The 18,095-nt window shown below is 37.9% G+C and overlaps 1 protein-coding gene across 1 annotated transcript in view; it reads right to left on the bottom strand.

The window, feature by feature from the left end:
• Nucleotides 1-18,095, bottom strand: part of DDX10 (DEAD-box helicase 10) — a 285,778-nt gene that overhangs the window by 14,076 nt on the left and 253,607 nt on the right. Inside the window, exon 18 of the mRNA XM_054438369.2 lies at nt 9,200-9,339. Coding sequence (XP_054294344.2) covers nt 9,200-9,339 — 140 coding nt within the window. The remainder of the gene's footprint in view (nt 1-9,199; nt 9,340-18,095) is intronic.

The raw sequence follows: 18,095 nt of genomic DNA, 5'->3' as shown, positions 1-18,095 counted from the left end.
CTATTCAGAAATTTCACAAAAGCAAGGACAAGGGGCTGCTGGAAGAAAGCACACTCCCTTTATTAGACTGTCTGAGCAGCTTTTCAACCTCTTGCTTTTTCTTCTCTTTCTTTTGGAATGCTAAGTTAAGAAATCAGGTGAACCAAAGACTGATAAAGCTGCAAGGAAGCTAAGGGTGGGTGTCTGGAGGTAGAGAACAGTGAATATGCCCTTCAACATAAACCCTGAGGTGTCCTTTTACAACATGCTGCTAAACTGGCTGTGGAAAGCTACTGTGAGAGACAAGAGTTTAGCGCCTGAGAGCCCAGTTTTGGGCACCTATTTGTATAAAACTCTCCTTCTTGCATTCATATCATAAATGTAGCTTGGATTTTTTCCTAAATAATTTAAACCTAATATATGAGCTTGTGATCATTTGAAACATTCTCAGAAACCTTTATACCCATCCTAAAGTACTGGCACTTTGGTATTCAAGTATGTTGTGCCAGAGACTTTTCCCCTTACCATAAATTTTAATTTACGAGACCATGCAACAGTCCTAATGTAGATTAATTACTGCAGTACATTCCATAAAATGTGCTCAGCTTTCTCCTGTCAGCAAAGGCTGCCACATGTAGAATTGGTAGTGAAAACGTACCACGTCCTTAATGTCTCTTTTCTAGCTGCTCAGTATTAAAAACAAATTTGTAAAAACAATTTCATCTAAGAAAAGATTGATGGGCTCAGAGTTCATTATAAACATAACTGCAAAAGGAGAGGAAAAAACTGGTCCTCTTGGATCAGAATTCTAATAATCAGAAAAGGCTGGCGGTGGTGAGGAAGAACTAGAAGGCAGAAGACTGCACATCATACCACTACTTCACATATATGTTTCCATCTGTAAAATAACTACGACACCATTCGGGGCTGGCAAAAAGTTTTTGGCCCCACTCTATTTTCTGGTCATAAATCCATCCAGTTAACTGCATGGGAGTGTCTGTGCTACATGCACGCCCATGCCATCATTTTGCACGAAATCTCAAGATTTCCCTAAAGTTCATCCATACAGCCCAGGTTAAGAATCCCTGCTCCACAGCAGTTTAGAAGGTATAATTATATCTCTTCTCCCAGATTAAAAAAAAAAAAAATTAAACATCATACAAGTTGAGTTTATGCTATGCATTTTTCTCACAGCTAATCTGCATGTAGAACATTTTGTGCTCCTCAGAAACAAATCCCATCCATTTCTCTCTCAATCTACTTTCCCTGATTAGTTTTCAATATCTAAGATCAACACCTATCCAAGCATGTACCTAATGTCCCAGCTATCTGGCAAAATGAAGTTTTACAGTTTAGTCTCACTCTTCATTAGTCCTTCAAATGACTTCAAAGGAAAGAAAACCCAGTCTTCAACAAAGCTGCCCACCAAAACATCACTTATAATTACAAAATAAAATCAAATCACACAAGAACCCAAAACCTAAGCATGGGTACAATCTTCAAAAAATTTACTATCAAGTTTTAAAAATTACTTACAATAACAAAAATTAAAACCCATTAAAATTACTTGTAATAAAAAATAAAATCAAACAAGAACCAAAAACCTAAGCATGGGTACAATCTAAAAATTTTAAAAGGGAGGTGGACAAGGAAATTATGGTGTAACCAAGTGATGGAAAGTTTGCAGTCATTAGGCATGAGTGCATTCTATGTGAATTCAATGTGAAATGACAAAAAGAAACATCCTAAGAAGTCACTCACAAAGGTCTTTTCAGTGAAAACAAAGTTGCAGTGCACCAGAGTTAGGGCAGCTGCCAGAGAACCCTACTAGCAAGGGTGGTTCATCTTAGCCTCATAGCATCCTGAGCTATTCATCCTTCTTAGAGATCTTGGCGCTTCTGAAAAATGACAGGCTCACAACTGTCCTGAGTTATATATAATGGTTGATTAAATGATAGAGTAGAAAGCACAGGGCAAAAACAGTAACAGTAAGAGAGTAGCTTCTTAAACTCCCAATTTCTCAAACTGTGTCTTGCCCATCTCAACCCAGCCCTCACCCCAGAAAATAACATCCTCCTTCCCCAATGTGTAGCAACCTTTCTCTAAAAGTCCTAAGACAAATATTGCCTTTCCGAAACCCCACCCCAACAATCTGCCTCAGGAGTTTCTCCAAATATTGTTCTTATTTTCAAATGTTTGACAAATAAGAAATGACTGAGATTTTCTCTTGAAAGCTGCTTGGCATATGGGAAGGGGGGCATATACTCCTGAAGTTGAAGAGAGTAAGAGGAAAGAACGGCAGGCACACAATAAATCCACTACATAATTAAGCTGAGCCAACCTCTTTCTACATTTGCTACACACAATGAAATTCATAATCAAGGAGAGGTTCAAGTAATTGGAAACTGCAGTGAATAGTATTTTTTTTAAACAATCACCTAGACTAAGAAAAAGCTCTTTTAGCTCCATGCAAAAACAAGAAAGAAATGAAAATGGCTTCTGAGAACATTGTTTTCCAAGTGAAAAGCCTCCCACAAATTATGAAGCTGACTGTAAAATCGTAGAATAGGTACTGAGCAAAACTTATTTAAGAGATGTCACAGAACTCAATACTAGAAGAAACTACAGAGGTTAAAGCAGTTCATCTACCTCACATAAGAGATCATTTTTAAAGACAGGCAAGTTCACTCAAAAGATAGAAAAATAAATATGGAAACAAAACAAAAACCCAAATAAAAGAACAAACATGCAGACCAAAAACCTTGATTAGTCTTTTGATTCAGAGATGTGTAAAAATAGGTTAAAAGAACACCTAATTATTAGATGTGGAATAGTTTACTCTGTACTGGAAAAGGTATCAATTCATACAGAAGTTATCAGGTCTAAATGAGGACAATAGCCTCAGTACAAAATAGATGTAATTGGTCTTATGCTACCTAGAATAATCTACCAAATACCCTGCACCATGTAAGAATTCTTTAGGAAGCTACCTGCCTTAGAGAATGTAGTCTACAAAGCAAAGATTGATAATAAGGTAGTAAGAGTTGAATCATCACCTTTTCTTTTTCCTTTTTTTGTTTGAAAAAGGTTAACATTATAAATATTAAAAATTTAATTTGACTGGATAATGAATATCTGGAACATCCAGCTGTTTCTTTTTCATCGTATTTAATACTTTGCAAATTTTCACATCATTAGCAATTCACACGAAGATGGCCAAAAATCAAACATGATAAATGCTACTAGATATACAAAAATTAATCTTATATGCTCAGAGTCAAGTCTCTCAGCTTGTGAAGCACAGCTATAAGAAACAATTTTATTGAAAGAAGAGTTTAAATGCAATATGGTTAAAGACACTCATCTCACTTTAGAAGCCACACTTTTTAGAAGTGCAATTTACCCTCCCCTCTGCTCAGTTAACACTTACACCTAAGTCCGATTTAGTGTAGACATCACTGCCTTCAGGAAGCTCTTTCTGACCCACCAGGCCTAGATTGAACCCATCACTTATGTGGTCTCCATGTTCATTCCCTACCTACTCCACTCCCCACCGCCTCCCCAAGTGCACAAACCACAGCACTAATCCATCACACTGTTGTGTTATTGCTTATTTAGCTACCTGTAACCTCCATGGAACAAAAAGCTTTGTGAAAGCAGGAAAGATATTTTTCCTGTTTAATGTTTTATCTTCTGTATCCATGCCTGGCCCATGACAGGCACTAAAACATTTTTAGTTGAAAGAATGGATGGAAGAAATGTTATAATCCAGAGACTAATAGATCAAGTGGGTATTGTTAACTCTTAAGTAAAGTATGATTTAAATAATGCAGAAGATTCTTACTCTATTCCTTGGCACTCCATATAGAAGCTTTTAAAAATATTTTTATTTTGAACATGGTGTAACTTTATTGTATGGACTATTTGAAATGAAAAATCATTCATTAGCCCAAAGGCAATTACAGTATCTGAGGTCATGGTTCCTCAAAAGGTACAAAACTCTTTCAAAACTTACTTGAGATAAGAACACAGGACTCTGTGCAGTTCCCAGCAGACCAATAAATTCAATGAATGTCACAAAGCCCACTGAAACAGAGAGCTGGGTTTCCTACTAAGCTGTTGTGTCTCCAACAATAACAACAAATCCTAACATCTATTAATTCTACCTATTCCACATATTCAAAGGAAGAATGAGAGGTGAAAGCCAGAGTAAAACGCAGCCTATACCAATGCATAAGATGCATAAAGAAGAGCAAAAAAGCCAGAGAACATCAGGATCTCCCTTCTACACCTGTCGTCAAAAATAGCACATGAAAGCCTAGATCCTTAAATGGAGTTTGGACATCTGGTCCCAACTACTTCTGTACTATGGGTAGATTAGTTGGTCCCGTTCCACAGCTCTGTTTTTGAGGATAAATAAACTATTCATGGCAGCATTCTTAAAGTTCATTAAAAGAAACCCAAAGTTCCATAATTTTCATTGTCCCTGAAAACCATATTATAAGCAAATTCTATTTTGGTCATGCTAACTAAACTGAGTGGAATCCACATCAGAACCCTTTTGAAATCTCAGTGCTGGAGATAACAATTCTGATAATTTTAGAGGGTCGAAGGTAGTTTAAATTCTATTGCAGCTATGCACTGAACTGAGAAAGAAGGCAGAAGTAAAAACTCTTTAAAACCCTGTCAGACCTCCCTGAGGGGGAACTATTGACCCCAGATTCTGTCATTCTCCACTAAATCTGGCTCTCCATTGCCTAGTTCCAACTGACAGTGTCTTTTCCATGTGGAGAAACAAAAGTGTTACTCATGCTGAATATTTATGTGTGTCAATAAAGTAAAGAAAAAAGAAACACCCAGAGGAAATTTTCAAAGAAACTCGCTCATGCTAGTTTAGTTTGGGACTAATAGCTTCTTTCTTTCTCCTTCCCTTCCCCTCCCTCCCTTGTGCTTTCTTTGCTTTCTTCTCTCTCTCAATCTCTTTTTTTTTTCTTTTTGAGATGGAGTCTTGCTCTGTCTTCAGGCTGGAGTGCAGTGGCACAATCTCGGCTCACTGCAACCTCTGCCTCCCAGGTTCAAGCAATTCTCCTGCCTCAGCCTCCCAAGTAGCTGGGACTACAGGCACCTGCCACCACGCCCGGCTAATTTTTGTATTTTTAGTAGAGACAGGGTTTCACCATCTTGGCCAGGATGGTCTCAATCTCTTGACCTTGTGATCTGCCTGCCTCAGCCTCCCAAGGTGCTGGAATTACAGGCGTGAGCCACCATGCTCGGCTCTCTCTCTGAGTCTCGCTCTGTCGCACAGGCTGGAGTGCAGTGGCACGATCTTGGCTCACTGCAAACTCCGCCTTCCCGGGTTCACACCATTCTCCTGCCTCAGCCTCCCCAGCAGCTGGGACTACAGGCACCCACCACCATGCCCAGCTAATTTTTTGTATTTTTAGTAGAGATGGGGTTTCACTGTGTTAGCCAGATGGTCTTGATCTCGTGACCTTATGATCCGCCCACCTTGGCCTCCCAAAGTGCTAGGATTACAGGTGTGAGCCACCACGCCCGGCCGGGACTAATAGCTACTTTCTAATTGGTCTATCTAGTCCCATAAGAGTCAATTTGTCTCTGAAAATGCTAAGTGCATAGCCAGAGAATAACCTACTGAGAGATGTGATGATGTCCAAGAGGCTGGAGTACTAGCCATTGCCTCAATTACTGAGTAGAGGGCTAGAGACAGCACAGCAAGCAAAACATGTGAACATGTCAAGAGGACTCACTAAAGCTGACATCATAAGATCTTAGCGTGTAATCACACAGCTTATGAGAAGCAAAGAAAAAGAAGATGTAGCCAAACTGGAAGAATACACAAAAACTTTACTGGTGCTACTATGCAAATGTTAGCAGCAACAGCAATTACTACTGTCAAAATTCTAGTATATACAATCTTCCAAATACATTTTCTTTATCTAAAACAATTTTGGTTTTAGTTTACATACATCTTGATTCATTGCCATTGAGGCAAATAAACCACAGAAAAGGGAGAAAAATGGAAATTAAAGTATAAATAGAAATTACAGATGTAGACTACTACTTATAATTTACTCCAAATCCTGCCTGCTAGTCCAGGAATGGCAAATAGGTTTTACCTTCCATACCAGTTCCAGTTGATTGATAGAGACTGTGCTGAGGACTGCTTAGGCCAAATGGAAATGAATAAAGAAAAAACCTACTCTGAATGAAGGACAGGGGAAATTAAGCACCAGTAATATGTATCTGCCATCTGGGGTCGAATCCAGTTGTTCTTAAGTGTGGGCAATTTTGCTTCCTCAGAGATACCTGACAATGTCTAAAGACATTTTTAGTTGTCCCAAATGCTAGTGGTAGAGGCCAAGGATGATGCTAAGCAGCTTATACCCTTTCTCAAACAAAAAATTATCTGGGCTGGAATATCAATAATGCTGAGGGTGGGAAACCATGTCTATCTTATGGTTAGTCCATGGATCCAGGTCTTTAGTCAAATGACATTATCCTGAGCTACCTCTCTCAACACCAGGGTAATTCTATACAACCTAACTGAGATTCCAGAACTAGGGAGTTAGTTTAATTTACAAAGATCACATTGATCTGTCCCTAACTTTTATTGTGATCACAGACAAGGTATTTCGGCCTTTAAAGCCTTGGTTTTTTCATCTAGAAGGAGGCTATAAGATTAGACAATCTCTGTGTTCACAGGCCAAAACAAAAAACCTGCTAGAAAGCCCTTATATACGCTACAGGAATAAAATCCCTCGTCAGTGATCAAGCCCTTGTTGATATCCTCCTCTTCAACAAAAGACAATTTTTGTCAGCTTAAAACAAGTTGACCAATTCCAGCCTCCACTAATGCTGACTTGTTAGCTGTGAATGAAATTAAAACTGTTTTAATTTTCATATAATGCTTAAATACTTTCCATCTGAACCCTTGTCTTTAAGTTAAGATGCTTTGTCATCTCTCACACTACTCCTACCTTCTTGTTCATCACCATTACACTGTATGAACTTGGCTTCTTCCAACTCTCCATCTATATTCTGTCATTTCTTGTATCATTTAACCTATTAATATTAGGACCAATGATATAGTCTCTTCTAATTACATTTCTTTTTTAACCCTGTAAATCTCCTTCATCAATCAATTAATCAATTCAAATATGTCAAGGCATTCTCTGTGCCATGACATTAATATTAGGGGTGGGAAGTGAGGTTAGAGCAGTTAAGTGTTGGTACCAAAAAAAAAAAAAGATGTAAAGACAATTTCTAGGTACAAAACATTTACAGCTAATTAACAGGATGAAACACATGAGCTACTAGAGAACAGGTTATATTAACTAGGTGGTAGCATGGAAATGTCACTATAAGGGCAAGAAATGGCAGAAGAATTAAATGAAATGCCTGCTGTACACAGATGAAAGATCATATCTAAAATATGAGGGAAAAATCCATATAAATCAAATGCAGAAGGATTGCTGACATCGTGCCAAAGGTTTCAAAGGTTGACTATTTTTTAAAGGTATATTAGATAGATATGCAAAATATGGCTGCAGAACTGTAAGAACCAATTAATGTTCCTTCCAGGGAGTCAAGTTACATGGAAACACTTGCAAGATAACGACTGAAAGTCAGGTATGTTACATTAAATCACATCTACCAAAATACAGACCCCATAAACCATTCTAAAAGAGGTGCATTTATATAGGAACACAAGGGGAAGCAAACCTGACCCCACTGGGGTTCATCTGGGTCTCAGACACATACACCAAGGAACTCAGAGCGTGTACATTTACTCTTAAAGGTCAATTTTTAAAGATTAGGAATATGCCCAGAACCTAAATTATTTAATCCTTATGGTACAAACATTTGTATATTTTTCTAAATCCTAATCAAATTATTTTTATCTGTGGTGCCTCTTGTGGTAGTAAAACAATGATGTCCACTACCTAGAGCCTACACATACTATATAAAGCTCATATGTTCAACCACCTAGTTGTCCAACAGCAAATGGAAGTTTCTGGCATCACCTCAGAAAACTGAATTTGGATAAGTGAATTTTCCCTATTAAAAAATAATTCATGTTTAAATATGCATAAGAGTCAAATGAAGAGTAACTCTGTCTCTCTACAGCATTTTGTCCTAAGAAAATCTTTAAGACCTTTTCATAATGTTCTTGTTTAAAACAAATTATAGCTCTCTATGGCCTATTTCTCCAACTCCAAACTCCCTGTGCTAGCACTTCAAGGGTTCCATTAAGCTTCCTCTTCCCTTCAATCATACTAACTCTATCTGTCATTAGTACCTCCCTTCTGTAAAGAAGCTTGTTGGTTTAGATTGAGCATGAAGTTTAACGTTCTCAACTTTTAAATCAATAGACTCTTAATGTAATCTAATACATAGTACTCTGAAAACAAATGGTGAGCAAGTCATACTATTATTCAATTCATCACATTTCATTTGTTTCTGCCAACGGTAGCAAATAAATAATAGCAAATAGATTTTAAAGTGAAGGAATTTGTCAAGAGTTGTTTCTGTACAAGTGTTCCATTATTTTATTTATTAAAAAAATTTTTTTTTGTAGATTCAGGGTCTCACTTTGTTGATCAGGCTGGTCTCAAACTCCTGGCTTCAAGCAATCCTCCCACATCAGCCTCCCAAAGTGTTGGGACTACAGGCATGAGCCACAGTGCCCAGCCCCCCCAGTATTTTATTTGTTATTTAATTCCATATAAAAGAATGTGGAAGAATAATGTCCACTTTTTAAAATTCAAGGACAATTTTTAGCAGTATCTTTAATAGAGTTCTTTGACAATGAAAAAAAATAAAACCCTAACTCTGTTTGCAGAGAACAGATCTTAGTGCATCAAATACTTAAGCATAAAGGACTCAGAGAAAGATAAGAAAAAAAAAAGAATAGAGAAAGGAAAAACACAACTCATATATCATACTTATATCTGTTAATAGGTATTATAGAAATAATCAAAAAGGTCCTAACATGATCTGAACAATCTGCAGCAAAATGAGTAAAAAAACAGCAGCAGGATTTCCAGGAATATAAGTAAAGGTATCAAAAAAAAAAAAAAAAAAAAAAAAGCAGCAAACATCTCATGGAGTAGAACTCTTAGTAATGTCTTTTGGATTCATTAGAAGACTCATGTGAGAGTACTGAGTAATGTATTTCATACACACAGTAAAAACATACCTTATTTTATTTTCCATATCTTCACTATCTGAATCTTCAGAGCTTCTGTACTTATCTGGATCTGGGAGTGTGCTTGGATCAAATCCATCATCATCATCATCATCACTCCAATCCAGAAAGGCTTCCTCTTCATCTTTGGCCTAAAAAATAATAATAAGGGAAATTGTAGTTGAAGAAGTCAGTTGATAAATAATCAGGTTTTATTTGCAGACCCAAATGGCTATCCCTCTAATTGACATCCTCAGATTAGCTTTCTATTCTGGTGTAGGCCTTTATGTGACTTTCAGAACCACAACCATTTGCAAAGAGAATGAAAATCCTTATCATTTAAAAAATAAAATAAGATTCAGAAAGCAAATCACTATTCAGTCCTTTAAACACAATACAGGAGAAAATTGTCTATTTTATTATTTCCATGTAACTCAACTCAATTATCAAAGAAATAAAAGCCAGGTGCTGTGGCACGCTCCTGTCATCCCAGCTACTCAGGAGGATGAGGCAAAGGAATTGCTTGAACCCAGGAGTTTGAGGCAGCAGTACACAATGATCATGCCTGTGAATAGCCACTGCACACCAGCCTGGGCAACATCTCTAAAATAAAATAAAAATAAACATAAAGAAATAGCATATAAAATTGTTTTAGTGCTCCTGTCCACATATGTAAGTTTCAAAACTACCAAAAATATTAGGTGAAAATATAAAAGATCAGAAGCCAGAGTACAGTAACATTTGTCTGATTTTATGACCACAAAAGTATAAGTCTTAAAAAACTATCAGATCTATTAGCTGGGCATGGTGGCATGTGTCTGTAGTCCTAGCTACTCCAGGGGCTGAGGTGGGAAGATCTCCTGTGCCAGACGGCTGAGGCTAGAGTGAGCCATGATTGCACCACTGCATGCCAGCTTGGGTGACAGAGTGAGATCCCATCTCTTAAAAACAAAACAACAACAATAATCAGATCTATACAAGCTTATTTATAGTGATGGGTCTTCTAAATTCAAATGCAAGTGCAGAGTCACCAAGAACAATGGGAAAAGGGGAGGAACACCAAGAAATGAGAAAAGCAATAATGCATGGGAGGGAATGTATGGAAGTTGAGATCTATTCAGTTTCAGGCAAGCAGGTAGGTTAAGTGGGCTTTGTTTTTAATTTTTGGTGGTTATTTTTGTCAAAAAACAAACTAACGCAAAATTAACCTTATTATACATTTATGTTATGAACATCACATAACAAATTTATTTCTGGTAGACTGGTTTTATCAACTACCAGGTAAACCGAAACAAGCAGTGGCACATGCATTTAACAGAAAATTATAAGTAGGACTAAAAAAATTTCAGGGTTTCTTTCAGTTACCATCTTTACAATTCTTCTTCATACCAAATGATACAAACTTCAATGATTCTTTGATTCTTTTGATTTCAAATGATTAATGCTCATTCCCAGAAACTGAATAACAATTCAGAATAGCATAGTAATGATTATGCTAGCACAATGACTGTGCTAGCACTATTATGCTATTCACTATTAAAGTACTTTAACATTTTTTGATAACCTCTAAACATAAGAAAATAAGAATTAGTCACCACTGCAAAAGTCCCATATTATTTTCCTGGTGAGAGTCCCTGGTAAAAAATAAAAGGTCTGGAAAGAAATTGAGTTGGGGGGAGGGGGGATTAGAAGCATTAAGCAGCACACTTGACAGCTTATTTTATTGTTTACTTGAAAATAATCAAAGATACCAACAAAAATTGGATGTCACCATAAACTCAAGAATTCTAATTTCCTGAGCTATAAGATATTTCTAATTTTCCAGTCTGATGCCCTTAAAGAAATGTACTATCTGAAGGTGGAGGCAGAGCAGACTCAAAACAGTTCTAAACTTTTTGGTCTCAGGACACCTTTACACCTAAAAAGAATGGAGGATGCCAAAGAGCTTTTGTTAACATGGGGAAGATCTACTGACATTTACTGTATTAGAAATTAAGAATTTAAAAAATATATTTATTCATTTAATAAACTGTATTAACATAAAAATATATTTTATGAAAAATAGCTGTAATTTCCTAAAGAATTTTTTTTTTTTTTTTTTTTTTTTTTGACATTTTTGCAAGTCTCTTTAATGTCCGGCTTAAGTGAAGACAGCTGCATTCTCAAATCCACTCTGCATTCATTCTGGTGCGATATTGTTGTGGTTGAAAAATGGAAAGACAATCTGGCCTCTCACAGATAGGTATTTGGGAAAGGGAAGAGTAATAAAACCTTTTCAGAAAACTGCAGTTATTCTTTGTTCATTCCATAACAAATGTTGATGTGTAATAGCTTCTTAAAAACTAGTTGTGATATGAAAACTGAAACCATAGCAATGAACTTTTTGAAATTTGTTACATTAAAATCCATTGGTCTACCTTGCACTTTGAATGGATCTTTAGTGAATGATTTTGTAACATCATACATTGGTTACTTGGAAAATAATTGTTCACTGAATTACATAGATTATGTAGATCTCTAAATGTTGACACATTTTATTATATAATTTTTTTAAAGTCACATTTGTTATCCACCATCAATGTCTTTAAAAAAAAAAAAAAAAAAAAAAAAAAAGCCTTTTTAGTATTGGGAAGCTGTTGGTGGTTACAAATTTTCCAAAGTCAAATACTGAGAAATATTGGTGAATACAAGTTTTCCAAAATTCTTGTTTTCCTAAAAGCTCAAATTTTACCATCAGCAACAAATACTTTCAGTTGTTTTCCTTGAAGGGTAAGCAAGTATCATTTTCCTCTAGCTGATTTCACAATTTTTTGTTTATCATAACAGTTGACCATGATATGTCTAGGGATGGTTTTGTGTTTGTATTTCTTGGGACTCTGTATAAGCTTCTTGGATCTGATAATGTTTTTCACTAAATTTGTGGAGTTTCCAGCCATTATTCCTTCAAATATGTTTATGTCTCTTTTTCATCTCTCCTTTCAGGACTCCAAGCACATGTATATTGGACTACTTCACAGGTCTCATAGGTTCTGTTCCTTTTTCTTCATTTTTTTTTTTTCTATTCCTCATACAGGACAATTTCTACTGGGTGTTCAGGTTTGCTGTTCCTTTCTTCTGACAATGCCAAACTGCTTTTGAGCCCACCTGGCAATTTTTTAAATTTTAGTAACTGCACTTTTCAGCTCTAGGATTTCCAGTATTTTTTTTAATGGTTACCATTTCCCTGCTCAGAACATTTTTTCATTCACTGATACCATATTTTCTTAATTCTTTGAATATATTTAAAATACCTGCTTTGAAGTCTTTGCTAAATTCAAATCTGAGCTAAGTCAGCTTCTACTGATTGCCTTTTTTGGAGTATAGATCACACTCTTCTGTTTAATTGCATGTCTAATATTTTTGTAGAAAACTGGAGACTGTAGATAACATATTACCGAAACACTAGATTCTATCATGTTTTCTGAGGACTCCTGAATTTGTATTCTAACAGGCAGGTACTTTGCCTAGATTAAAACTGCAGACTCTAATCCATAGTAAGGAGCTGCTGATATGTGTTTTGATCCTGTGGCTTCTAGTTTCCTACGGGTCTCCCCTGAGCCTGTACAATGTGGTACTTCGCCAAGAATTCAGGCAGAGGTAGGCTCACCCTCTCTGTGGCTGCCTCTGGCGATTCCTCTAATTTCCAGCTGCTCTGCTGACTTTGAGATCTGTACTCTGACACTTTGAGCAGAACACATTATTCAACTGTATTAATATATAATGCCACAATTTACTATGCCCCTTTAGCATTATAAAGTGACCCTCACAAAATACCTACAATTTAATAAGAGAATAATTTGAAAGTTAAACTTAATATAAATACCTTAACTCGGTATTCCAATATAAATGTTTATTTACATTGGTATATAAAGAAAATACTAATTCAAAGTAATAAAAATTTACTTTCAAATGGATAAAATGCTATTTGGATTTGTTTTAATGTGACTCTTGTAATTGGCAACATCCAGGCCTTGCTATTTCCTGACCTACAAAATGACTGCAATGTTGGTGCTGTACCATATTGTCTGTGCTGCATTACAGTCAATTCATGACAATGACCAATAAAATGTGTAATACCTGTATTATGGAAAGTATAATGTGACTAACACTTGTAATTTATTAATAAACAAAACCACTATCATTTACAACACAAGTCACTAAGTTAAAAATAGTATCACCATAATGAAAACATTCTGAAGTACTATGTCTTTTTAGCAAAGCCTAGAAGTATGTACTTCTAGCCATATACGGTCAGAAAATGGACATTCTTAGCTGCTCTGTCTCTATCTTTGGTTTCATGAATCATTTAAGAGATAATTTACCAAAATGGGACCATGAAAGGAAAATAGGGACAGCAAAGTCACTAAGCCGAAGGGAAGTCAAGCTAGGGACTGTGTCAGGCAAACCTGTCTCCCATTTTATTCCTAAATAAGATAGCTACAAAAGCTACATACCTCCCTCGCAATTTGCCCACAAGGATATTCCTTGTGGACAAAGGACAGACAGAACTCAAAGTCATCCCTCTGTTCATGTGAGACAAATGCTTATCTGACTGCTTTCTCTGCCCTATTGTTTCACTAAGCCAGACTAAGGCAGGAATGACAATTCCTCTACCTCCGCCTCACATGTGAATTGTGTATTTAGTAAGAGGCTAATCAGAGACTCAAAAGAATGCAACTGTTTATCTCTTAGCTACCTATGACCTGGAAGTCCCCTCCCTGCTTCGAGTTGTCCTGCCTTTCTGGACTGAACCGATGTACATCTTACAGATACTGATTGATGTCTCACATCTCCCTAAAATGTATAAAACCAAGCTGTGCCCCGACCACCTTGGGCACATGTCCTCAGGACCTCCTGAGGCTGTGTCATGGGTGTGTCCTTTAACCCTGGCAAAATAAACTTTCTAAATTGGTTGAGATTTGTCTCATATTTTGGGCTGACAGAACCATCCTAATTTTTACCTCCTTTTGACTTATTTTCATGAGTCAAATATTCTCTGAGATATCTATCACCTCACAACTGTCCAAAAAGGCGGGACAACTCGAAGCAGGGAGGGGGTTTCCAGGTCATAGGTAGATAAGAGACAAACAGTTGCATTCTTTTGAGTCTCTGATTAGCCTCTTATTAAATACACAATTTACATGTGAGGTGGAGGTAGAGGAATAGTCACTTATGCCTTAGTCTGGCTTAGTGAAACAACAGGGCAGAGGAAACACTCAGATAAGCATTTGTCTCACATGAGCAGAGGGATGACTTTGAATTCTTGTCTGTCCTTTCTCCACAGGAATATCCTTGTGGGCAAATTGTGAGGAGGGTATGTAGCTTTTTTATCTTTGTAGCTATCAAATTTAGGAATCAAATGGAAGACAAGTTTGCCTGACACAGTTCCCAGTTATGTCAGTGTGTTAGGACACCTGGCTGGAAACTCACTGCTGTAAGTAAGGGAAAACCATTTAAGTATTTTAGCAGGAAACTAAATTAGTACCTTAGAAATGCAGCAATAGAAAGCGTGGTTGGAAGGTGTAACATTTGAAGGAAGGATATCAGTTTTAAAACTATAATAATTAATGAAGGAAGTGGCAGTGGAGATGAAGGTGGAGGATCAGTATGAGAAATATTAAGGAAGGAGAATCAACTAGACTCTATGGATTACAGGGGTATTATAATGGACAATGTTTGTGCTCCTCTTCATTCATATGTCCATACCCTAATCCCAATGTGATGGTCATCAGGGTGGAGCCCTCATTAATGGAATTAGCACCCTTAAAAGAAGAACTAGAGAACTAGCTAACTCCCCTTCCACCATGTGAGGACACAGTGAGAAGCCATCTACAAATCAGTAAACAGGCCCTCACGAGATACTAAATCTACTGGCACCTTGATACTGAACTTTCCAAGCTCCAGAACTCTGAGAAATGTGTGTTGTTTAAATTACTAGTCTATGGAATTTGTTACAGCAGCCCCAAGTGACTGAGACAGGTACGTAATATATTTAAGAGAATACACACAGAAGCTTAGTCGTACACATCAGACCTCTGTTAAATATAGAAACCAAGAAGACGGCAGTTTAATAAACACTGAGATGATGCCTTACAAAAACATGCTATGGTCTGAATGTTTGTGTCCCCCACAAAATTCATGTGTTGAAACCTAACCCCCAAGGTGATAGTATTAAGAGGCAAAGTTTTTTCAGAGGCTGGGACAGATGGACTGCTTGAGCTCAGAAGTTCGAGACCAGTCTGGATAACATGGCGAAACCTCATCTCTACAAAAAAATTAGCCAGGCATGGTGACATGCTCCTATAGTTTGCAGCTACCTGGGAGGCTGAGGTGGGAGAATGGCTCGAGCCCAAGAGGCAGAGGCTGCAGTGAGCCAAGATCATGCCACTGCATTCCAGTGGGTGATAGAGCTAGGTCCTGTCTCAGAAAAAAAAAAAAAAGAAGAGGAGGCAAAGCTTTTGGGAACTGACTAGGTCCTAAAGTAGAGCCTATCTGAATGGGATTAGTGCCTTTATAAGAGGTCTGAGGAAACTTGTTCATCCTCTCCATTACGTGAAGAACACAGCAAGAAGGTACCATCTATGAAGCAGAGAACAAGCCCTTACCAGACCCTGTATCTGCTGGCACCTTGATCTTTGACTTCCCACCTTCTAGAACTGTAAGCAGTTAACTTCTGTTGTTTATAAATTACCCCCAATCTAAGGTATTTTGTTATAACAGCACAAATGGATTAAGACAGAGATGTCTTCATTCAACAAATCTTTATTTAGCACCTATTATGTATAGCAGACACACTTTTAGGTTCTGGAGATGCTGCAGTGAACAAAATCATGTCCCTGCCCTGATAACAAAATGAGCTGTTCTAGAACAGTTACCCACATAAGCATTAAAATGAAAGCCAGGTTCTGCTATTTCTGGGGAGCAGTCAATCAAGAGCGAATCAATTCCACAAGCCCTGCTAAATGTCTAACATTTGATAGAGATAGAAAGCAGTTTTCACCTTATGGATCCCCTAACATGTGGCTGACTGATTATGCATTCTGGCTGTCAACATGCTTCTTTCTCTTCATATTTCCAGGTTGAAAGTTACCACCACTACCCCCTCACTGACTAGTTCTCTCATCCTTCTCCACCCTTCCAGCCTGCTCAAAACAAGAACCCCTATCATCCTCATACACAGACACACACACACACACACACACACACAACACGCAAACGCACGCTCCTCTCTTAAAGCCCTGGGCAGAAAGAGGGGGAGTATTTTACCCACATGAAGAGATCAGTGTCACCTCTATAACTGGAAGTTCCTGAAATACAGTTTAAGAACCTCTAAGGATATTATTTCACCTAAAATAGGAATGACTTTTCTTAAAACAGTTAGTTGGAAAACTCATTTACAAGTAGGGCAGGTGAAAATATCCCAAAACAGAAATGTTACCTGACTGGTTATTTTGGTTTTGGTTTTGATAATGGCAAGAAACACAAATAAGATGTGGCATTCTCCTACAACAAACGTACAAAGTGCTTTAACATAGATTATCTTACTTGATCTTCAAAGCCTATGAAGTAGGTCAAAAAGATTTATTGTTCCCATTTTTGAAATTACAAAACTGTGATTCTGATGACTAAATTACTTACCAAGGTCATACAAACCTGGACATACACAAGGGATTTTCTCCTACATCACCCTGAATCTCAAATCTCATCATTAAAGCTTTGGATGTGCTTATACAGTGTTTTTGTTTTTTCCACTATCAAGTGTATTTTTTAAGCTTCGTAAAACATGCAGGTGTTTCCTATGATACCTTACATGTGGTAATCTCCATTTTCCTTATCCTTGGCCCCCACGCCTTTTTTTTTTTTTTTTTTTTTTTTTTGCCTAGAATATTGCACCAGCTGCCTAATGGGTCTTCCTGCAAGTCTTCTTTCCCCAATTCTGATAACTCCAATTCTGTGTTGTAATTAGAATTCTGAAATAGATTTCAAATCTCACATGTGATAATGTAAGACACATGTTTACAACACATGTTCTTTCAGGTCCTGGCGCTAGTCAAGCCTCTTTCCACCTCAAGTCTTCGTGCATGCTATTTCTCTCCTGGAACACCCTCTGCTGCTTCTTGCCTGTTGTGGTGCCTTCTAACATCAAATGCAGGGTGTCTCTTCACACCAATCCAACGGGTACCAACAGGTGCCCAACAATACAACTCAATTCTGACAGTAACCATGCAGTGTCTTAACACAGATCCCACAGGTCAAGGGCTCAGTCCCACAAGACGGCCCACACTTCAGACACCAGTGGCCAGTAGACTACAAATTTAGGGGTTCCCACAGGCCCCTATCAGGTTCCATAACTCTCTACAACTTTTCACAGAACTCAGGAAAGGGTTTTACTTAATGATTGCCCATTTATTATGGAGGCCTAAACTCAGAAACAGCCAGAGGAAGAGGCACAGGACAAGGGAAGGGGTGGGAGTGGGGCATAGGACAAGGGAAGGGGTGGGAGTGGGGCACAGGACAAGGGAAGGGGTGGGAGTGGGGCATAGGACAAGGGAAGGGGTGGGAGTGGGGCACAGGACAAGGGAAGGGGTGGGAGTGGGGCACAGGACAAGGGAAGGGGTGGGAGTAGGGCACAGAACTTCCATGCCCTTCCTGGGTGGGCCACCGTCCCAGCATATGAATGTGTCTGCCCATGCAGAAGCTCTCTGAACTCACTTTTCAAGGGCTTTTATAATTCAATCTCCAGCCACCCTTCCCTTCCAGGGAGGTGGGGGGAATAGGGCTAAAAGCTCCACCCTCTAATCAACTGTTTGGTCTTTCTGGTAACCAGTCTCTATCCTGAAGCTATCCAGAGATACCACCCTAAGCCACC

This window comes from Pongo pygmaeus, chromosome 9 (genome assembly GCF_028885625.2).
Source record: "Pongo pygmaeus isolate AG05252 chromosome 9, NHGRI_mPonPyg2-v2.0_pri, whole genome shotgun sequence".
Classification (NCBI taxonomy): Eukaryota; Metazoa; Chordata; class Mammalia; order Primates; family Hominidae; genus Pongo; species Pongo pygmaeus.
This window is presented reverse-complemented; position numbering and strand designations above follow the sequence as displayed.